Source organism: Phyllostomus discolor, chromosome 3 (genome assembly GCF_004126475.2).
Source record: "Phyllostomus discolor isolate MPI-MPIP mPhyDis1 chromosome 3, mPhyDis1.pri.v3, whole genome shotgun sequence".
NCBI lineage: Eukaryota > Metazoa > Chordata > Mammalia > Chiroptera > Phyllostomidae > Phyllostomus > Phyllostomus discolor.
In genome coordinates, this window is record NC_040905.2 from 165,899,034 (window position 1) to 165,923,635 (window position 24,602).

General features: G+C 35.4%; 1 protein-coding gene across 7 annotated transcripts in view; it reads left to right on the forward strand.

Annotated features, from left to right (window-relative positions):
• The first annotated feature begins 4,773 nt into the window (after positions 1-4,773).
• The window catches only part of CBWD3 (COBW domain containing 3), a 52,557-nt gene continuing 32,728 nt past the window's right edge, over positions 4,774-24,602 (forward strand). For 6 of the 7 annotated variants that reach the window (XM_028523511.2, XM_036021722.1, XM_036021720.1 and 3 more), the window contains exons 1-6: positions 4,774-5,029; positions 10,927-11,013; positions 12,735-12,831; positions 13,954-14,045; positions 20,208-20,267; positions 21,254-21,291. In XM_028523511.2, coding sequence (XP_028379312.1) covers positions 4,876-5,029; positions 10,927-11,013; positions 12,735-12,831; positions 13,954-14,045; positions 20,208-20,267; positions 21,254-21,291 — 528 coding nt within the window. In that variant the 5' untranslated portion in view covers positions 4,774-4,875. Of the gene's footprint in view, positions 5,150-10,926; positions 11,014-12,734; positions 12,832-13,953; positions 14,046-20,207; positions 20,268-21,253; positions 21,292-24,602 lie in introns of all 7 variants that reach the window. The other variant, XM_036021725.1, reaches the window with a different exon arrangement.

Here is a 24,602-nt window from a genome sequence, read left to right on the forward strand (position 1 = left end):
GCTATCAAGTTTTTAAAAAAGGGAGAATGGATAATATAGTATCTAGTTTGGGGAATTTCAAATTACTATACACAGAAGTTAGGAGAACTGCTAAAATAAAATAAAGGCAGTCTGTAAAAGGAGTGAGTGTGCTGAAGAATGTTGATGCGAAGGAAGTTCCCTAAAGAAAGATTACGTAATTGAGACAGAGATCCAGAAGTGGCTGGGTGCCTTCCCTATGTCTGCTGCCAGGTCTTTGGAACAGTCTACACTGAGACTCAAGGGCAAGAGGAAGGAAAGTAAACAGATCTAAAGCAAGCTCATGAATCTCTCTGTAAGTGAAATTGTGGGGACAAATTGAGAGACAGAGCTGTGGGACTCGAAGACACTAGTGTTGAAGCCAGGGAGACCTGGCTTTGCTGAAAGCACAATATTTCAACTAAGCCAAACTAAACACTCGTTGAGAGGATTTAAAGGAATGGTAAGAGAAAGGAAAAATGGAGATATTTCATTTTTGTTTCTGTGTTTTTTATTTGTACTTAAGAAATCATGATCAGATGTCTGTGGATTTTGGCATATACTTCTCTACAACTGTAAAAGTTAGAAAGTGAAACTTAAACAAAGCCACAAATGTCACTTTTAAATTTCTATTGACAATAGAAGAGAATATTATTTAAACTGTCTCCTAAACTATTACAACATATATCATTGCATAACATTTTCCTTTTTTTAGTTTTACTCAACACCCACTCCTTGCCTGATAGTATATTTTAGGGTGAATAGTACACCTCTCAAGTTGGCTAGCCTTCAGATTTCAAATAGTGTTTTCTTTTTAAAAATATTTTTGTGGGAAACTGATTTATAAGTGACTATATTGTGAACTAAGCCTTATTAATAGCATGGTCTAACAGCTTAAGATAATGAATTCAAATAATATTACTGACAGCCTTTGAAATGAAATGGAAGTCACACTTTTAAAAACACTGAAATGTATATATCTCACCCACCAACCTACTTCAATATTCTAAGGAAAAATATTATTTCATGTCCTTACGCTGGTTTTCTATCTTTTTTGTTTTTGCTTATTCATTTTTTTAAAAAAGATTTTATTTACTTTTAGAGGGGAAGGGAGGGAGAAAGAGAGAGAGAAACATCAATGTGTGGTTGCCTCTCTCATGCCCCCTACTGGGGACCTGGCTGGTAACACAGGTATGTGCTTGGACCGGGAATAGAACCAGCGACCCTTTGGTTCACAGGCCTGTGATCAATCCACTGAGCCAGCAAAGGCCTTACATTGGTTATATATATTGACGGAGGACTCTATGGTACTTGAATATTGATATACTATCTTAACTAAAGCAGTCACAAAAGTAAAAGCCATTGGCCCCGGCCTTTCAGAGATGTCCCCACTAAGTTCATGTGTATGTGAAGAAAATAGCAAATTAATCTGTAAGTATTAAGCATTTAAGAAATATTTTGTTAAAAAAGAAAAGAAATATTTTGTTTATTTGTCATTTGGTTTATTTATCAACTATAGCTACATAAGAGGAAGTGAGTTAATTTTGAAACCCACAGTTTCCTTTCCTGTACACCAATAGCCATTGGGGGCCACTAGCATGTACTTCCTTTTGCAGGAAGTTGCAAAACTGAGAGAGAAAGAAACCAAATCAAGTTGGCATTATATTTAGATCTCCTCTGATTTGGATGCAGCTACAGCTCTCACTTTTTCTCATAGCAACTGTCATAACTATTCAAAGGAAGAAAATGAGGCAAAGGGGAGGAGCAGGGAATTGTGCCAAAGGACAATGGCAGAAAGTTGAGCTGCAGGGATCCAGGTAGCTTGAGAACTTCTTGGCTCTGCTCTGTGCTCCAAGGCAGGAGGGGCTCTTGCCACAGCGCAAAAACTAGTGTTGCCTAAATCAGGTCTCTCCAAAGGCAGGTATCGGTGCCCTTGGTGAAATAGTTTAAGCTTTCAGCTTCACAACTTCCTCCAAATGTTTAGTATAGTGGTACATATAAGCTAAGGGTGATTTTTACTTTTAATATTTTTACATTTTTAATAGGTTGAAAATAATTGAAACAGTAATATTTCATTACATACAAAATTATATGAAATTTTCTTATATAAAATTAAAGTTTCAGCTTGTGACAATTTATTTTCTCTCTTATTGTATAACTACTTACATTACATCCTTGAATTTGTCTATTGACCTGTAAAGACTGAAATATTTACTACCCAACCCTTTACAGAAAAAGTTTACAGATTTCTGGTTTAGAAGAGCATGGAATTTAGTATCTGGCAGACCTGGATTGATCTTCAGGGCTGATTGTATGACCTTGAGCAAGTTCTTTGTTGCAATGGTAAATTATTTAAGCCTCAGTTTCTTTGTCTTTAAAATGGGTATACAAATAATATGTTGCAGAGTTAAATGAGGTAATGTATTTCACATGCTTAAGACAATGCCTATCAGATGGTAAGGGATCCCCACATTATTATTGTTGTTGTTGTCTTACCATAAAGCATCTGAAACTAAACAAAATTGCAAAACTAAGGAAATTTTAAAGTTCTTTAGAAATTATAATAGATTCTCTACTATTATACTTAGGAAATTTAAAAACTTATTTTAAAAGGTATTTTTGATTAAATAATGACAACAAAGGCTCCCTCAAAATAGAGTGATAAAATTGGTAAGTCCTGTGTTTGGAAGTAAAAACAGTCATACCTAGACACAAAGGTAAAGCGGGTATTGCAAACTATATATATGAATAATTCTGACACTCGCTTCTTCAGACACATGCTTGCTGAATTCTGTCCAATTACTAGAATCAGCAAAGAAAATGGCAGAACTCCACAAAATTCATAGATAGATAACTTGATGAAGAGTATTATGGAAACAGGTAAAAGGAAGGATTTTATTAAGCTGTAATCTTTATACTCATGCTTAGGTATGGCTCAGTTGGGGGAAATCGCCACAAATAGGCTCTAACTCCACTCTGCTCAGAAGTCAGGACTTAAAACTCCTGGGGGCAGGACCTGAGGCAGTGCTTCTCTTCAGATTCACACTGGCAACACTGCATCTTGATACAGAGATAGGCCTTCACCTTTTTTTCAATAGCAGCTTTATTGGGATAAAATTCATAGACCATATTATACACTCACTTAAGGTGTACAATTCAGTTGTTTTTGGTATATCCAGGCTTGTGTTACCATCACCACAATCAATTTTAGTACATATTCATAACCTCCAAAATGTACCTGTTAGTAGTCTCTCCCCTCAGTCCCCCAGTCCCCAGCAACAACTAATCTATTTTCTACAGTATTTCTATAGATTTACCTATTCCGGACATTTTATAGAAATGGAATTATACAATATATGGTGTTGTGTGAATGTCTTATTTCATTCAGCATAATGCTTTCAAGTTTCATTTATCTTGTTACAGACATCAGTACATTATTCATGTTAATTGTGAAATAATGTTCCATTGCATGGATATACCAATTTCGTTTATCCATTCATCACGTGATGGACAATTAGGATGACTTTACATTTTTTTTTGACAGGGTTGATGAGATTTAAAGAAAGGAGGAGATTTGAAGCAATTCAAAATGGTGTCTCTTTCTTGAATATAAGTATACACATGTATTCTTTGGATGCATTCAATTTTTGACTAGGTAAAACTTTTTGCTCTGACTCAGGCTATATACTGTTACAGCAATACTTGCTGGTCACCTTGACTGAGCTGATCTTATGGGGCACAGTTTCCTTTTGTTGAGAGATAAGATGTTAATAGAATATTCAGCCAGAACCATGTAAGAGAATCTTCAAGAGTGTAGATTCTCCTGAGAAATATGAAAGAGAAGGTGGTCAGGGCTGTAATAGTTTCTGTTCAGGCAGCCATACAGTGCTGAAGGACCACTTAGTGCTGTTTATAGTGCAAAACCTGGAAACAACTGACAGGAAATGGATAAGTAAATTGCCGTACAGTTACATAATGCTGTAGAATATAATACAATGGTGGAGTTGAAAAATATGGATAACCCCAGAAATTTATATTTTGTATAACACTCTTTTCACAAATTTTAACGACAAACAAAATTAAACAACATACTGTCTAAGCACATATATTTGTGATAAAGCTAAATAGAAAATAGGGAATAATGAATCAGAGGAATTCATTATAAATATACATGAATAAAAAGGAGAGCTATCCATGGAATAATGTTGAGAGAGTGTCATAAATGAAAGAATATAATAAATGAACTCAGGTTACCGAAGGTTCAAACAAATAGTGACAAAGAACAATAAATGAAAGTAATGCATGTACATTGCAAAATTTGGGTATACATAAAACATATGTAATTATATTAAATTACATGCAATTATATTAAAGTTTCCCCTGGTTATTCCTTCAGGTAGAAAAACTACAATTAACACTGGTGGTATAGTCTCCCATTTTTTCTCCTATGAATCAAAGAAAAAATTAATAACACTAAAAAGTGTGAAGTTGTTCAAAGTCTGTTCCCTGTGGGAATTGTTTAGGTCACGCTACCCACTCCAGGTTTCAACCAATCTGGCCTCAGCTACAGCATGAGCCATCAAGTGTGAAGGCTGCGGACTCCCGCAGCGACAAGGTCAGAGCAGAGCGGATCTCTGATCTTAACTCTGCCCCACCGCTCTCTGGTTCAGAGAACACGCCCAGGGGCGTGCCCAACAGGGGAGGCGGGCCTCAGTCCCAGCTCAGGTAAAACAGGGGCGGGATTCGGAGGAGCCCAGCGTCGCGGCGTGATGACGTTGCGCCGCGCCTTACGTAGCGTGCTCGGAGTGCGCAGCTGCTGTTTGGTGTATTAGTCCCAGCTTTTGAGCTGCGGGAGAGGTGTGCGTGGTGGTGGCCGGCATGTCACAGGCTGTTGGCTCTGTGGACGAGGGAGAGGAGCAGGCGGAGGAGGACTGTCCTGAATTGGTTCCCATTGAAACGAAGCAGAGAGAGGAGGAGGAAAAGTCTGGCCCCGGCGTTAAGATCCCAGTCACAATTATCACCGGGTATTTAGGTAACTGACCATCCCGGTCTGAGAATGGTGTAAACGCTGGTTATCCTGGGATTTGGGGGGCTGAGGGTTCCTCGCCTCCTGAGGCATCCGGGCCTCTGGCCAGCAGCAAATGTCTCTGAGGTACGGGCTGGGCCACTTGCTTTCTATATGGATTGCTTCTTATCTATGGGGTCAATGATGCTTTGAACCCCTGTGCATTAAGATTCACTTTTAGCAAGTGAGATTAAAAGCTAACCTCGCATTTTTAAACTAGTTCTGGTTTTGTGGTCTGAAGCCCGGGCCCATCCCCAAACTATGCATGTGACCTTCAGCAAATTATCTTACCTTCTGAAGATTATCTACCTCACTTGGGAATCTAAACAATACTCGTCACCTGTCTGAGCTTCTCTGCAAAATGGGGCCGGAAATATCTACCTTACAAGCCTATTATCTTTAGAGGGTGCCGTGTCTATAAACGGCCTGATACAGGGAGGGGCATTCCTCAGTCAATTTTCTTTCCTCACAAGCCATTCTCTTCCAGGAATTCCTGGAAAGACCACCTATCAGACTTTTTTAGGTCTGTTAGTAAAGCATTGTAGGAGAAAGTAACAAAATCTCTGCTCTCCAAGACTATGTCTTTTTTGCTTTTTAACTTTTTATCTTTCAATTACAGTTGACAGTACAATGTTAAAATATGTTTCAGGTGTACACCCTCATGATTAAACATTATATAACTTACTAAGTAATCATCCTGGTAAATCTTATACCCATCTGACACCATACCTACTTTTTAGAATATTATTGACTATATTCCCTATGCTCTATTTTATATCCCTGAATGTATTCTGTAACCACCCATTTGTACTTTTTAATCCCTTCACCTTAATCCCTTTCACCTAGCCCACAAACACCCCTCCCATTTGGCAACCTTCAAAATGTTCTCTGTATCTATGAATGTTTCTGTTTGTTAATTTTGTTTTTGAGATTGAGTTGTTGATAGATATGTGTTTATTGCTATTCAATTTACCTTGAAGAAGACCTATTAACATTTCATGTAACACTGGTTTGGAGCTGTTGAACTTTTTTAGCTTTTCCTTGTCTGGGAAGCTCTTTCTCTGTCCTTTGATTTTCAATGATAGCATTGCTGGGTAGAGTAATCTAGGTTGTAGGTCCCTGCTTTTCATCAGCTTGAATACTTCTTGCCAGTCCCTTCTGGCCTTCAACGCTTTTGTTGAGAAATCAGCTGATGGCCTTATGGGAGCCCCCTGATAGGTAATTGAATCTTGATGTTTTTAAGATTTTCTCTTTTTCTTTAACCTTTTGCATTTTTAAAAAATCCTCACCCAAGCTTATGTTTTATTGATTTTAGAGAGAGAGAGAGAAAGGGAGAGAGAGAGAAAGAAACATCAATGTGAGAGAGAGACATCATTTGGTTGCCTCCTATACATGCCCCAACTGAGGACTGAACCTGCAACCTAAGCATGTGCCCTGAGTGGGATCAAACCCTCAACCTTTTGATGTACAGGAGGATGCTCCAACCAACTGAGCCATCTGGGCAGAGCTAACCTTTGCATTTTAATGTTGATGTGTCTTGGTTTTGGCCTCTTTGGTTTCATCTTGTTTGGGACTCTGTGTGCTTCCTGGACCTGTATGTCTATTTCCTTAAACATGTTAGAGAAGTTTTCCATCATTTTTTTATGTAGGCTTTCAGTCCCATGCTCACTCTCTTCTCCTGTCATCCTGTGATTCGAATGTTGATATGCTTGAAGTTGTGCCAGAGGCTCCTTATACTACCCTTGTTTTTTTAGATTCTCCCTTTTACTGTTCTGATTGGGTATTTTTTGGCTTCCTTATATCCCAAATCACTGATTTGCATCTTGGCTTCATCTACTCTACTATTGATTCCCTGTAAATTACTCATTTCAGTCAGTGTATCCTTCATTATGACCGGCTATTTTCTATGGTTTCCATGTCATTTTTTATGCTGTTGGTGTTCTAAGTACATAGAGCATCCTTATAACCAGTGTTTTGAACTCTGCAACTAGTAGATTGCTTGTCTCTGTTTTATTTAGTTCTTTTTCTGGAGTTTTGGTCTGTTCTTTCATTTGGGCCATATTTCTTTGCTCATTTTGGCAGCCTCCCTGTGTTTGTTTCTGTGTAGTAGGTAGAGCTGCTCTGTCTCTCAGGCTTGGTAGAGTGGCCTAATGTAGGTGTCGTGTCCTATAGGGTTTAATGGCATATCACCCCATCACCCAAGCTGGCACTCTAGATACAGCACCCTTTGTGGGCTGTGTACATCCTCCTCTTATATTTGAGCCTTGATTGCTATTGGCATATTGATGGGAGAGATTTACCCCCAGGCTGATCGGCCACAAGGACTGGCTGTGACCACTTTGGAAGATCAGCTGGGTAGGGGCCAACCCCATGGAGTAGGCTTACTTCAGTGGGGCTCTGGAGCCCACTGAGTCCACCCCTTGAGTATGTCACTTGCGAAGGTGATTGGGTGGTCCTCCACTGTGGTCTGAAGCTGTTTACCAGGTATGTTGGCTCTGGGGCTTCCCACAAGGTGCAGGCCAAGGTCAGCCACCACCTGCGTTCTACCTTGGGGCTACCCAGCGTGAGGTACAAAGCAACCTTAGTAGATGGTTTCTGCTTTTGCTGGGCTTGGATGTGCCCAGGAGAGGCCAAGCTGTGAACCAGAGCTGACTGCCACTAGTGCTAGGCCTGGGACTATTTATTGAATGCTATGGGGCATGCTGAGGCCAGATCCTGCTTATTTGAGAGGTTTTAGATAAGTCTGAAGCATGAACCAAGACTGGCCATTTGTATGGAAAAGCCACTGGAAATAGCTTGGATTGGCCCACAAGTTGGGTGGGGCAAGATCTCTGGGAGTCACCAGGGCCAGGCAGACTCAGATATGGCACCTACCTGTTGCTCTGTGGCTCTGTGTGGGGAAGGCTCAGAAAAGGAGCAGTGACCTCTGCCAGCACTTCTCACTGGGAGAAAGCTGCCCCTCCAGCTTTTGCCTTGATGCTGGACAGTTCAGTTCCTCCTCATATGTCTCTGGTGCCTTTTGAGCTTCTTGTTACCTCTCTGTTGGAGCTGAGAGCAAGTGAGTCTAAATAAGTCCATGTGCAGGCCCTTTAAGAATGCCTGGGACTCCAGGGCACACCATCTTCCTCAGCTGGGAAAGTTAAGAAATATAAACAAAGTGAAAGGATTTGGGGAATACCATTCCTAGATATTGCTAGAGACAGGTACAAATTTGGTGCACCTGAGGACCTTTTACATAAAAAAAGAAGTAAATCACTGGTGTTTCCCTTTTTCTTTTCGTTTTGTAAACTGTAAGTTTATTCCTATTTTTAGTCAGGACTAATTTTGTAGTGGAATTTATTTTTTGTATTTTTCCACTGTTATTCAAGGACCGTCCTGAGAAATGGAGCAAATTCCTTACCCAAAATAGTATAGCTCAGACTTGCCCCTCGGGCCTTCCTCATTGGAGATAATGGTCTGAAGCCCAGGAGTGAGGCTCATGCAAGCAACCTTGTTGCTGAATCTAGGGCATAGTTTCACTGTTTATTATTGATCATCATTTTCTCTTCCTTGAAACATCGTTTCTTCAGCTTCCATCACATTTTTCCTTTGATTTTTCCACCTGCTTCTTTGGTTTCTTTTAAATTTCTCCACCTCTGTCCATTTTTTTAACTTCACACTCAGATAGTTTCTATTTTGATGTCCCACAGACATCTCAAACTTCACATGTCCAAAACTTCCTGTTATCATCCCCACAAATCCTACTGCTCCTATGATCCTAATCACTTGGAATACTTTAAAAGCTTCCTAACTACTCTTGAGTCATGATGCCCTTTAATGTATTCTGTGTATTTTAGCCTTAATGATCTTTATTAATGTCAACCTGATTGTGTCACACCCTGTTGTGGTTTCCATTTGGATTAAAGTTCAAATTCCTTAACATGAGTTACAAGGTTTTGTATAATCTGGCTCTTGACAACCCCCCTGCCTGTAAAACTGGCCCATCAACATTGCACTACTTTTACTTCTAAAAGGTGCCAAGAATTTTAGCTTTTGTATACTTCTTATTCTTACTCCTCTGGCTAGATGTCCTCTGAGGTGTTCCATAACATCTTGGACATCTATTAAATGTGTCCTCCTGCGACATGATTGCCTGTATTGATCTGCATTTCCCTCTGTAATCCCATATAATACTCTTAAACTGCATGAAGGTAGAGACAGTTTGTCTCTGTCTTGTGCACTTTTTACCCAGGCCCAACATAAAATCTGGTCGGTAGTAGACTTTTGAATGAACTGTATCTTAAAGCCGTTTGCCTCATTGTATGATTAATTATTAAGCCCTAGTAATTTTGTTAGAAGGTCTCTTATGTCCTTCTCTTTCCATTTCCACTGCTGCTGCCTAGTGCCATGTTCCCCTTCCAGGCCTCTGTCTTACACTTGGACTGGCTTTAAGAATTTCTTCATGGTTCTGCCTCCTGAGGTTCTGTCCCTTTTATTCTGTATTTCACACTTTAGTGATGTGGGGCTTCCTACATAAAGAACTCTGTAAACACAAGCCTTCAACAGCTTTTAAAGGAATATGACCTAAAAATGGTGAAGATATTAATACCCTAATGCTCAGTAAATCCCTCTTAGTCACATCCTTGTGTGCAAGTGTTTGTAATAGCAAAGCACCAGAAACAACCCAAACGTTTACCAACAGGAAGGTAGATAAATAAATGATATATTTATACAATTGAACTACACTACTGTGCAATTGGGATTGGGGGCTTTTCTTTTTTCTCTATGAACTTTGGTGTCTGTGGATCACAAGACAAATGTTTTTCTTCTACTTCAGCTGAACATACTAGGTTTGATGTGCCACCTACTGGATAAAGTTAGTGTAGCTTTATGAGTTTATCTTTCTAAAGACTGAATATTGTCTTTTGTTATTTCCTACATCCATTCTTTATTTTGTGTGTGTGTATGATATATATATATATAATCAATTTTATAGGTTGTTTGAAGCATACTAAAAGTAGACATATAGTAAGTTTGAATTTATGTCTGATTAATAATGGATGTTGAAATAAAAGGTGTTTATATGTAAATTTTAGGGAATTAAAGCATATAGTCTTGGCTAAGAAACATTGTCATGCAAAAGGATTTAAATGTTTTATATTTTATACACTGTATGAGTACTTTATTCCTTGAAGGCATTACTTCAATATTTTTTATTTAATAGGAAATGTAGATACCTTTATATTAATTGTATTATAAGTTATGCTGAAGGCATATTTTTGTCATGAGGTTGAAGAAAACTTTGTGATCCAACTTGTAGGAGTTTTTGTAAATATTTATAAATGTTATGTCAACAAAATATTTTTAAACTTTTCAAAGGGTACTTTAATCTTCCTCTAGAATAATCTTAGTTAAGTTGAAAAATAACATGCAAATTTTTTTAAAAATTGGGACTCCATATCTTTTTTTAAATTGATTTGAGAGAGAGAGAGAGACGTTCATTTGTTGTTCCTGTAATTGGTTAATTCTTGTATGTGCCCTGATCAGGGATCAAACCTCCAATCTTGGTATATTGGGACAGCGCTCTAACCAACTAAGTTACCTGGCCAGGGCTCTTTTTTGTGTGTCTTTAAAATCAGTCTTTAGCTCTAGCTGGTGTGGTTCAGTGGATTGAGCCCCAGCCTGTGAACCAAAGGGTCGCTGGGTTGATTCCCAGTCAGGGCATATGCCTAGGTTGCAGGCCAGGTCCCTGGTGAGGGATGTGCGAGGGGCAACCACACATTGTTGTTTCTCTATCTCTTCCCCTCTCTCTAAAAATAAGTAAATGAAATATTTAAAAAAATCAGTCTTTAAATTTTGTTATTTAAAAAATATGTATTTTATAGGTGCTGGAAAGACAACACTTCTGAACTATATTTTGACAGAGCAACATAGTAAAAGAGTAGCAGTTATTTTAAACGAATTTGGGGAAGGTAAGTAAAGTGTAATAAATGCCATGCAAAAATTTATAGGATAATTTGTTCCACCAGTGACTTGATATTCCATAATGGCAGTGCAAGGCATTATAATGTAAACACATTGATATGGATTGTTTTGGAATAATTAGATTAATTTCTGTCAAGCTTTATTTTGGACAGAGTTTGAATACCGAAATTAGATAGTTTCTATAAAATTTTATTTTGTTTAATTTTTGAATTCATACCAATGGGATTAAATTATAGATTTTTACATGAATAACTCCCGAAGTGGAAGTCTATGGTATATGAAAAAAGGTGCATTTGTCCTGACTATATTGTTTAATTGCAACTTTTGAAAAATTTGAAAATGCTTCAGTTATTATAAGTTTACCTTGTTGAATGTTTATTATCTGCAAAGCAATTAAAACTGAAGTTTTAAAAATAAGTTGAACATATGGTCTCCGTCCTCAAGAAAATTCAATTATCTGTGAAAATGCATGCATTAAACGTTCTAATTTTTGTCTTTAATATTGAACTGTAATTTTAAAAAATCTATATAGCAGTGTTAGACACAGTTCTTTGATTATTTTTATGTTTTTCTTAATAAATGTGAATTTTAATAAACGCTTGCTTTTAGCCCAAGATTATAACTTCTATGGGCTATTTCTTAAGGTATGCCATTTTTTTCTGTTGTAAATTAGTAATTAGTAAAGGAGCTTGTTTTTATGAATAGGTTGGAAGGTATGTTAGTTAAATATGATTTCTGGTTTCCGTAAACTAAAAAGTCCTGTTAGACAAAATAAAAACCCTAGGATTTTAAGTCACGGTCTTTTATTCTAGCTTCTTATTAACTGCTCATCTTTTGAACACTGATTGCATTTATTACTTGTTACTATTTTTCTTCGTTCTTTCTGGATCATTTTTGCAGTTTGTCCTTTACAGCATTCACAATACTTTCCTTCATGTTATATTGATATTCTCTACACCCTCAATTCTGTAGCAACTTCTTTCAGAGCTCTTTGTCATTGCTAGCTGAAATATAAACAAAAAATGTAAATGAAGAAAATATTTTCTTTTGGCCATTTTTCTTTATTGGAGGAAAATAAGACATTTAAAATCATTCTTATATGATAACCGGCGTATCAGAATCTCAAATATATTTTTTTCTCAAGGAAGCATTGCTGCGAAATGTGTATTTGGGTAAAATTTAATTTTTAAGTGAGCTACTGATACCATGGTTAAGCAAACTTGCTCAGATGACTAGGGTTGTTACTCATATTGGGAGTACTGAGTAGGCTGTCTAATAGAAATAAAAACAATTTAGAAGAAGGATGAAAAGAAAAATATAAATATGGACCTTAAGAGGTGGAAGGACATATGAAAACTAATGTGTGAAACATACTGTCTGAAATGTTGGTCACAGACAAGAAAGAGTGCCTTTGGAGTAGCTGCCTTATTAGGAAATGGGAGTGGGCAAGGAGGAGGCCTGACAAGGAAGTATGGTATAATTCATTAATTGTGGGTTTGCCTCTTTAGGTGCTTAAATCCTCTTTAAGAAATTAAAGCTAAAATAAGCTAGAGTGACATAGTTTAACATGTTGAAGCTGCATGAATAGAATGGAAGAATAAAAGTTATGCATTTTCTGCTTTGAAATCTCCATCTTTGAGTGTTTTCACACACACACATACTGGTTTGCTAGTGAACTTAATCTAAAGAGTGCTGCTTCTTCTTTCAGGAAGTGCAGTGGAGAAATCCTTAGCTGTGAGCCAGGGTGGAGAGCTCTACGAAGAATGGCTAGAACTCAGAAACGGCTGCCTCTGCTGTTCAGTAAAGTGAGGAATGTGTTTACTGTGTGCTTGTTGGTTTACTATTAATGCTTACTGATGGTATTTCCAGCTTTGATTTTCTCGTGTAATTTTATTGAATTTACATAGGCTGCTTCATTGTATTTTCAAACAGAATATAGACTTATTGGGATGCATTTTCTTAAATTGTTTCTTGCTATCTTATTTTTCTGTATGCTGTAGTAAATACTTGGGTCCTTTTTATTGAGTTTTTAAATTGCTTTTGAGGTCAGGGTTTATTTAATCTCTGTGGTTCATGAAAGTCTCATTTTATCTGTAAGAAATGGTTCTGAGTTTAGTAAGTCATTGCTCTTAGTTCCAAGACTTCAACCCCTAAAAACAAAAATAACTATCAAAAAACAGAAAATGTTCCACCAATTATCGTTCTTTCCAAGAACTGTTTTATTCACTAATATAGTACAAATCTTAGAAAAAGACCTGACACATAGCAGTCACTCGAATGGGTGTTTGTTGAGCGAATTAGGAAAATTAACATCTGTGCTGTGGATTTTGTAAGTCCTAGTTAATTAAATTTCTTCTACATAATTTACCAACTTAGAGGTTTGACTTTGAGTCAAATGCATTAAAAGGCTAAAATCATAACATTTTCTTAAACAACTAAAATGCAATCTATTAATTTTCTTGCACTTTTTATAAGAAAAAATAGAAATTAAAAACTGGTACTCTAATTCAGAACAGCATTAAATTGTGTTTAATAGTAGTATCCTTTTAGCTGTTATAGTAAACTACCATAATTCACAAATTTTATTATTTTGGGTGTTGATTTTTTTCTTTCAAAACATATAAAAATAATAGATTCTGACTTTATAGTCAGGTGTATTAAAATTTCCTCTGCTTTTAATTTTACTAAAATTAAAGCATTATGTATCTGATTTCTATTTATCTATCACTGTATGTGCATCTGTTTTTCTCCTCATGGCTAAATACTGGGTGGACATTTTGTTCAAAGCTTGGGAGTGAGTTAAATTTTCACATGCCTAAAGATATTTTTGTCTCAAGTTGCTGAATATATTTTTGAATGTTTGTAATGATTGCTTCAAGATTTTCAGGTGATCAGTCAACTCTATATTATATTTTGATATTCTCCAGGGATAATGGCCTTAGAGCTATTGAGAATTTGATGCAGAAGAAGGGGAAATTTGACTACATATTGTTAGAGACCACAGGGTTAGCTGATCCTGGTAAGAAACAATATTATTATTAAAAACCACAATATAGTTCTTAAACATTTTAAAATAAATGTGCTAGAGTAATATCTAAAAATAAGTATTGCCCTGGCCAGGTTGCTTAGTTGGTTGGAGCATCATCCCGTTCACCAAAAGGTTACAGGTTCAATTCCTGGTCAGGGCACATATATAGGTTGCAAATTGAATCCCTGGTTGGGGTGTGTGTGGGAGGCAACTGGTCTATGTTTCTCTCTTTGTCTCTCTGTTTTTCTCTTTCTCTTTCTAAACTCAATAAGAAAACATATCCTCATGTGAGGATTTAAAAAAATGAGTATTACAGTTTTACTCTAGATTTAAAAATATTTCTTTTTTATAGAAGAAAAATACTAGGTTGTTGTGTTTTTCAGCAGATGAAAATCATGATCAAAGTACTTTAACCTGATAATAGAATTTGAAGTTCTATTGATTGACTTAGGATTTTGGTTGAAACAAAAATCCGTTTAAAATATGAAAATTTAGGAAAATTTGAGACATTTCACTTTTAAGTTTATATTTGATTGGTTATACCCTACAGAGATCTTATTTCTGATTACTTTCTAGTCCAGTTTTCTTAGAGGGTCATTTAGAGATGTTTAAGGGCTTTTGGATTCTAATTCTAACAATACTTATTCCTTTAAATTATTGTTAGCATTCTGTTTTTCTACTACTAAACTAAAAATAATTTTTTTAATAAATGCTGTTATAAGGTATAGAGTTAAATCAGGCCTACTGAGCCTTTTTCCTGGTGTAGAATGAATAATAATTACTCATGAGATTTTTTGTGTCTGAATGGAATTACATGTGAACTTGCCTGTTCAAAGCTATAGAAAGTCAACCTGTTTCTGACAGTGGGTTTCTGATTCCTTCTTACTCAAATAATTTTTAGGTAGCATTTTTATTCCTAGTTTGTAGAGTATTTAGTGTTTGTTTTATAAGTCTGAACCATGTTAGTATATTACTGAAGGTTCAAATGTAATCAGTGGTTATTATGCTTAGAAGTGTTACATAATAACATTGTTCTCATGTTTTCAGACTAGTATTGAATTGGGCTATTTTGATCCTTTCTGTAGGCATGGATTTTTCATACATTTCATATATTTCCAGTAGGTTTGACTGATTATACAACTTGAACTATTACATTGGTATTAAATATTAAATTAACTTAAATCTGGTAAGATGGGAAAACATATAATATGCCTCTTTTTGAAATAGCAAATATGTTTTTTTTCATTGTAACACTAGAAAAACTCTTGTAACTTTTTTTTGAGAATGAGTTTTCTAAACATGGTTCAGCTTTTCAGAGCAAGAAAGAAAAGTTAAAGATCTGAGATAAAGCTTTTGTAAGAATTGTAGATAGAAATGAGCTAATGTATTTTGCTTTTAACTTTTAGAATACTTTTTATTGTTTGGCTAAAAAATAGACATTAGCTATTTTAACAAATTAAAGAATACCTAAGAAAATATGCAGAAGTTTAAAATAAAATAACCCTGTATCTCGGTACCTTGAAATACAAGTAGGTGATTTTCATTCTCAGTATTTCTCTCTGCCAATGCTGTTCATTGTGGTATGTGGTATTGACCTCAGTTGGGAGCTTGTGAAAAGCGTAGATTCTTCTTTTTTTTTTTTTTTAAATCCTTACCTGAGGATATGTTTATTGATTTTTAGGGAGAGAGAGAGAATATGAGAATGAAACATCAGTGTGATAAACATCAATTAGTTGCCCCCCATCTGTGCCCTGGTTGCGGATGGAACCTTTTGGTGTACAAGAGGACGCTCCAACCAACTGAGCCACCCAGACAGAGCAAAAGTGCAGATTCTTGGGCCCCTTCACAGATCTAGTGAATGAGAATCTCTAAGGGTGGGGCCCAGTAACCGGTTTTAATAAGCCCTACAGGTGATTCTCCTAAATCAGCCATGTGTGTGCCACAAAAATTTTTAAAACATGCAATACCTATTTAGCTTGAGGCAGTGACCTCTTTTCCCTTAGATTGTGAAATTAAAAAAAATGTATATGACAACAGTCAACACAACAATAGGCACGCGTTGCGAATTAATCAAAATTATACCTATTTGTCAGATCGGCAAAAAATACATTTTTTGGTGTGCTGCAGAATTTTGGTAATTAGTTTATGTGTGCCATGAGATGGAAAAGGTTGAAAATTGCTATTATAAATGCATAAGTCTGGGGAGCCCTGCTCCATGTACTTCTGAAAACTGTATAAATATACAGAGATTTTATAAAATGGAATCTCATTCCTTATGCTTTTCTGGGTAATTATTAATTTAGTTTTACTTGAATTTATTGTAAAAGAAGAGAACTTGAAAGAAGTGAAGGAATTGCTGAATGTCAAGTTAATGCTTCTTGATTGCAAAAGATAGGAGATAAGAAAAGAACAACATAAATTGGACAAGTTTTTTTTAAACTACATATTTCAATTTTGAGAGTATTATTTATTTATTGATACTCTGGCAAAAACATGAGTGAAGTAACACTCTTAAACTTTCCTCCACCTCCTGGTTTTGTTTTATTGTGTTCTGTGCTGTGTTGTCAAGGTTTCTAATATTTACATTCTGTCCTACTTTGTTTTGTTTTATATTTAAATGGTTTTAGTCCTCATTACCAGCATGTGCCTTCTCTATTCCTTAGTTGATCCTTGTCTTGATTGCTGAATTTAGTGGTCAGGTGATTTTTTCAAGCAATATATGCTTTATTCCCTGAGTTCTTACGTACTTCATTGCTTGAGATTATTTGTTTTGTTTTATACCTGAAGGATTAGTTAGTTGGGTTCAAAATTTCCAGATCACAATTTCTTTGCCTCAGAACTTAGCAGATGTAGTTCTGTGATCTCTTAGTATTTTGTGAATGGCTGATTTCCTTGTTCAATATTTTCTCTTTTTATTTCATGAGGATTTGTGAATGCTGTGTTTTTTTTGTCTCAATGGTTGCTATTTCCTTTAATATTTGAGGATGTCTGCCTACTGTTTTATTTTTTGAGAGACTATTTGGATGTAGGTAACATGTTTAGGGAACATTTTCATTGGAACTTGTGGCCATTATTTTATTATTTTGGGTCAATGAATGTTCCTGTAGAAAAGTCTGATATTTTTCTTCCCACCTCCCTGAAAGTGACTTGCTTTTTCATCCAAAATGCCTGAAATTTTTATTTTTATTTTTGAAGTTTAGTAATATAACCATGATACATCTTGATGTCATTCATAATAATTTTTCCTGGATCATAGTATACCCTTTAATCTGTAGGTTTAGTTCTTCATTTAAAGACATTTTTCTGTTTATTATCATCAATAGTTTTTCTGTCATATTATTGATCCTCTCTATTTTATGACACCAATTTTTCCTATATTGAATTTTCTTTTGTTCTCCATATCTGTTATCTTCTAATTGTTTGCTTTGTCTTTTGCCTTTGCATTTATTGGAATTATTTCAAACTTTCATTTTGGTCAGCAGTTCTGTTTCCACCAACATCAATTCTCTTCCTTGATGTTTTAAATGAATTAATTGGTTAAGTCATAGTATGTATGCTCTAAGTTTATTTTGCTTTAGCACTACATATTACATTTTCACATCATTCTGCTTCAATTTTTTTTTGTTTCTTCTAAACTGTGATACATGTGTATAGTTTTTTCAGCATGTTATTGCTTGATGTAGAAGACTTAGAACTACGATTAGATGTGGTATTGCTGAATTCTTTTTAATAGTCTACCCATTTTACCTACACTTGTTTTTCTCCCGAGCTCCAGTATGACAACTGGATATTGCTGGGAGCAGAGAGAGGGGAAGCAAAGGGAAAAGAGGTGATTGAGAGTGCCTGATGGGCAACGTGACTTCAAGGCTCTGCTCTCCTAAAATAACAAGTGCAAATACCAAGTGCCCCTGCTCCTGAGTTTGTTCTAACTGCTTGTGAATATATATCCCATATCTTGTGCAGGGACATCCTTGAGCTTCACACACACCTTTTGCTTTTTTTTTCCCGTGAGCCCAAGAAAGTGACCCCTTTCCCCACAAATGTGGTGACGATAGGAAACTTTTACACTTGAAATTTTTTGTTGACTTTTTTCTGTATTGCTTATTCTTCCCTCGGTTCTACTTCTTGTCATTTTGAAAGCTATTTCTGATAAGTGTTAAGACTTTGTAAACTATTACTGTATATTTCCCTATAACCTCTTACTGGCTATGAGATAGAATTAAGAACTATCATAAGTCAGCCTTGGCCAGCATAGCTCAGTTGGTTGGGGTGTCTTGTACACTGAAAGGTTATGGGTTTGATTCCCAGTCAGGGCACATACCTGGACTGAGAGTTTGATCCCCATTTGGGGCGGAGCGGAGTTGTTGCCTAGGAGAGGCAACCAGTTGATGTTCATGGCAGGAGATTGTGTATTTGGTTGCTGCTAATAAAGTTGGCTTTTTAAATTGTATTTTATTTTTTGTTTTATTAGGTGTGGAAAGAGAGAGCCTATAATCTAACTGTATTCATTAGCCTTTGCACAAATGACATTATGCATTGAATAATTCTTTTTTGTAGGAGGCTGTCTTGTGCATTATAGGATATTTAGTAGCATCTCTTGCTTCTACCCACTACATGCCAGTAGCAAGCAGTCCCCTAGTTGAGATAATTAAAAATATCTCCAGACATTGCCAAATATTCACTGGAGGAGATAGATCACTCTGGGTTGAGAACCACTGATTAATTAACTTCATTTTCTCATCTCTGCTGCTGCTTCTAAATATCTGCATCTCAATTTGAAGTAGTTCTACCTTGTGTAGCCTTGTAAGTATTATACCAAAGGTACAGGTCAGATTTAGATGAAAAGCCCTAATATACTCTACCTAGCAGATGTTACCTGTAGAGGACTTATAAGCTATCTGAATAGAAATGAGTAAATTTTTTGAAAAAATAAGATGACTTATGTACAATGTTAAGATTTTTATTGAGTGAAAAAATAACTTTTTTATGATTTATTGTTTGGTGTAGTGATACAGTAGATTGGCTTTTTTCTCCCTCTTTAATTAATATCATGTTGTTAGCCAAGTAAGTGAAGAAAATTCATATTGGCAAGTCAGTTGTTTCCCTTTTAGGAGACTGACACTCTCCAGTTCCAAGCTAAACAATTGTCATGGTAAAGTAATTTCCGTGAAAGGGACAGACATTGATTCAGCCCCTGTTACTCACAAATCCTATTTCAGTCAAATTGGAAAACTATTAAGTTTTGGGGGAAAAATCAATAGGTATCAGGAAACCATTAGATCTTGCGGCCCTTGCTGTATCTTGCATGAGTAATCACTGTAAACAGCTGACAGGTATTTCAGTGCTGACACGGAGTGATGCTTGCGATGCCACTCTCATCAGGGTGGGTAGGCACTTTCAGACATTGGAATGTGTTCAGTTGTCCTTGTTCTTCCCCAACACTCATTCTCTCAGACAGCCTTGTCACTAACTGGACCTGTGATGCTTTGAAAGTCAAATACTTTCTTTGTTGTCAATTTTCTTTTTCTGGTGTTGTAGCATACTAATCATGGTGTGTGGTTTGGTACTGGACCAGTTTCTGTCAAAAACAAGTTTTAATTTCTTACTTAGAAGTTATTTTTCCTCAGACCCAAATTTTATACTAGTGTTAAGTAAATAGTGTAAGGATTTCTTGTTCTTTTTCTTCTATAAAATTTGCAAATATGTATTTTTTATTTTTTTGGACAAGTGATTTTGGAATTACCTATGTTTTATTTTACTTCCCTTAAGGGAGATAATTTATTATTTTTAAGCAATGTGATTATTATATTCAGGAGAGAGAAAATAAAAACAAGTCCTCTGTGCACGCAGCCATTTATTTGATAATATCTGTAGGTAAATTATTGCGGCATTGGTAGAAGCTTGTTGTTTGGTTTGTTATTTGATAAAAGTTGGTCTATTGTTTTTTAAGACAAAGGGAGAGGGGAAGAAATGGGTATAAATAGTAAAAGGATCTATCACTGTAATCCCCATAAGAAGATTGGAAAACCATATTAAATTTGCATATATGTTTGCCTGCTAATTCTGTTGGGGCAAATTAAAACATGGATAGAATTGTGTTTCTCAATTTGAAGAAATATTTTCATTTGACAAATATTATATATATTTTTTCAGGTGCTGTAGCTTCTATGTTTTGGACTGATGCTGAATTAGGGAGTGATATTTATCTTGATGGTAAGTTAAAAAAGAATCTTTTTCTTATTGTTATGGTTAAGATGATTTTTGTTCATCCATGTTATAATTTTAATTCCTATATTGTTATTCTTTTTAAACTTGTTTAGTTTGATGATAAAGTAAGCCTTTGTTCATACAGATTCCAAAGCATTTAGGTAGAAGTAGATGTCAAATCTTGATTTCAGCTCCCAATTTAGTGCTTCCCCTAAGGTTTTCCCTTTAAAATACCAGGTGGGTTTCCTATACCCTCTGTTGTTTAGTTAATGTTCTGTCGTGTGTCATACGCCCACCCTCTGTTGTGTCCTACCCAGCCCTTTTCCCACAGCTCTTCAGTTTTTAAACCAAGTCTTTCATAGCCTAAGGGTGGAATAATTTTAAGAATCATTGCAGCTGGGCCTCATTACTTGACTGTAATATATGTGTCATGTAGCTGGTTGAATTCTTTAGGCATCATCAAATTCATTCTGCTGTTATCCTTTGAAAAAATATTTTAGCATAAGTTCATAGATTGTCAACTAATTGACCATTTAGTGATTTAGGTACATATTATATATAACGTTTGTGTGAGTTAGATTTGCTGAGAGATTGTAGGAACAAGATATTTTAAAATATCTCATGTTTGTTAAATAGTAATGTCAAATGTTAAGAAAAATCTTGATTTTGATTTTGTGAAAATAGATTAGAAATAACCTGTCTTGTGTAATGTATCTCATTTTGCTTTATATTATAAAATTTAAATTTGCCTCATAATATTTTGGATTATAAGCTAAAAAGCTTATTCATTTAATTTTAAAAATTGATTTGATAGCCTCTGTAGTCTCTTAAAATGGTGTTAGAAACTTAGTACATATTTGAAAATGCATCTGCTTATTAATGAAATTAAATTAAATTGCAGCCTTGTCAAAAGAAAATGTTATCAAGTAACATTTGTGAACTGGAATAGATTCTCAAGTATAAAGTTGATTAAAAGATTTATTTCTTTGTAGGTATCATAACTATCGTAGATTCAAAATATGGATTAAAAGTAAGTTGAAAATTGGTATAATTTGCTAATTATTTAAAAGCTGGGTATATAGAGCTTGATTATATTATTTTTTCTACATTTGTGTCTGTTTAAAATTTTCCTTAACAAAAACTTTTTTTTAAAAAAGTATCCTGAACAACAGATGAGATTTGTGTATTTTTAAATTATTATTTTGTGTTTTTGATTCAATGTTTTGTATTACTCTGGCTTGAGGTGATAAAAGTTGGAAGTATAATATTTGTAATAAAGATAATATAAGATAAAGTTTGGGTGTGTGTAACTCCTCAGTAGGGTTCAACATCAATGTTAATAAGTTTCTCTGATTGATATAGGAAACTGAACTTGATAAAGCATATGAGATCTCATTTTTCTATTAAACTGCTATCAGAAACAAGCTGGAGATAATTGAGCTTTAAGAAAATGCTGCTTTACCTTATTTTGAAGAAATCAGGACTTATACATAGGTTCAGTGAGGAGCAACTTTTCATTAAAAGGCATCTTGCTCTGTTTTTGGAACTGACAAGGTCCTCAGATACATTTAAATGGGCTTCATTTTATAAAATGCACTTAGTAAGATTTTTAAAAGCATGTTATTACATAAAATAAAATAGTGTTTCTCAACTTTCTAAGTGAAATATTACTAAAGGCAGAAGAGAATGAAATTATCCTTCACCTTGCAGTTCCATTTGGGGGATATGGATAGTGCCCAAAGTAATCATTTTTAGAAGTTTAAATTTAATGTTTAAAAGTTTATGTCTGTGCCCTCCCTGGGTAGCTCAGTTCAGGAAGATAAAAAACCTGAGAAGGTTGGGAGATAATTCTTTTTCAGATTTTTAGGTTCAAATTTACTAATAATAGTCTTAAGAATCAAAAATCTAAAATATTACAAATTTTTCTCAAAAGAAAACCCTGATTGTTCTGATATAACCTTTCTAGCAAAATATTGATGAAGGAAGCAAAAACAAAAACAAAAAAGTCCGTCACGATGATTACTGGCATGTTTGAATTCATCTCCTATATAAATTTATTACCAAATTTGGGGTACCTATGGGATAGATAGCAGTTAGGATATTTTATTTGTTTTTTTTTGTAGACTTAAAGTACCATACCCAAAGTCAAACTCTTTGTGTATTTATGATTATAGGAATAATTTTACATGTATATTTGGGTATGGAGAGCGGTTAAGTAGAATCTATTATTAGTGTGATAGAGGCCAAAAAATCAAAGCAACATTCTGAATAATGCAAACACAGTAAATGTTTAACCCCCTGCCACCTTGATAAAACCTCTTAAATTATTAAATCAATATACCTACATAAAACTGACATACTGTCAGGGTAATGGAAACTTTAGATTTTCTAAGTCAGATGCCAGATAAATAACTTTTCCTTTATATAAAGAATTTGCCAACTTGTCCAATTCCTCGGGTTGCAAAGCCTGACCTCAGTAGCTGCTTGTGATTCAGAGAATTCTGAGGCAGAACAAGTAATGACACTTGGATAATGGGCAGCAATTTAAGGGTGTCATGCTTCACAGAGCCAGCCCATCATAAGTAAAGCTGAGAAATGGTACCCTGTGGCCAGCCAGCCAAATTGAAACTGAAGTGGTAATTGATATCATGGGCTATCACTCTAATGGGATTGTCACCCATTGATCTGAAATATTAATTTTTTAATCATGGGCAAAGAATTGGACAACTTCCAATGACAGCTCTCTATTCTCAGGACTTGACACCCAGGCTACTGACATTGTTCTTTTCAGGTCTACAAATGTGACAGCATTTAATGCAATAGATTCAGTGAATGAAGTTACAGAGAAAAGGTCAAGTGAGAGGTTTCTCTTTGGTTCTTTTGTCATATTGCACAAGCTGTTGAAACAATTCAGTCAGAAACAGTTTGGCTTGGGAAATAGCAGAAAAATAAGTAAACTAACATGCAATAATCCTTTTGTTTAAGATAAAACAGTATTAGATTTATAACTAATCATTTGGAAAGAAACACCTGCTCATTTTTTTTTTAAATGTCATCTGACATCATTGACACTAGACTTATTTCCCCTTTGGTCAACAACAGTGTTTTTTCTTCATTTTTTTTTTTTAAATGCAGCTTGTTTCTATTTATGCAGAAAAGGACACCCTTTAGCCTTTACTGAAGTTGTGTCTACAGTGGTGTTATTTAGAAGGGTTCCTTTCTTATGGTGTGTTAAGTTATAGGGTTGAACCTTAATCTTTTGAGTATATTGGATTAATTAGTGCCAAAATTGTTTTTGTCCTTTTGCTATATATATAAACAAAAGCCACAGTCTCTAAGCAGAGATGAGGACTCCTTTGGGGGACTGTGTGTGTGTATATATAGATGTAAAATGATTTTGCAAAAATGTTTTCTTTCTTGCCTGTACAGGTGGAATAGAATGTCAAAATTTCCATTTTTTACTTTATAAATGGAAGTCATTTGACTTAGTGGTATAAAATATGTTTTTAGAGAATATCTTTTTGAATAGCAGATGTTGATTTAGGTCTTTTTTGTGGAGTTTGTCTGGGGGAGGTAGGAAGTTGCATAAGGGAAATGGGCTGACATACACAGAAAATAAATGTTAGTATACATTTATTATTTCTTTATGTTTATATAGCTTTCTTTTCCTTTTTTTTTTTTTTTTTTTTCTAGGCACAGGGGAAAAAACAGTATTTAGGGTCAAAGATAATGGCATTTCCTTCATAGTAGCTGTCAGTATTTTGTTAATATTTTCCCTTTTTTTATTGTCGTTCAAGTACAGTTGTCTCCATTTTCCTGCCACCACTTTCACCTGCCTCACCACCCCCACCTCCTACCTTCAATCCTACCCCCGCACTTTAGATTTCATCCATGGATCATTTATACATGTTCTTGACTTGACTCTTCCCCTTTTCCCTGTTATCCTCCTCCCTTCTCCCCTCTGGTTACTGTCACTTTGTTCTTTATTTCTATGCCTCTGGTTATACTTTGCTTGCTTGTTTATTTTGTTGATTAGGTTCCACTTATAGGTGGGATCATAGGATATTCATTCGTCTTTCACCATGTGGCTTATCTCGCTTAACATAATGCTCTCCAGTTCCGTCCATGCTGTCACAAAGGGTGGGAGCTCCTTCTTTCTTTCTGCTGCATAATATTCCATTGCGTAAATGTACCAGAGTTTTTTGATCCACTCATTTACTGATGGGCACCTAGGTTGCTTTCAGCATTTTACTATTGTGAATTGTGCTGCTGTGAACATTGTGGTGCATAGTTTCTTTTGAATTGGTGTTTCAGGGTTCTTAGGGTATATTCCCAGCAGTG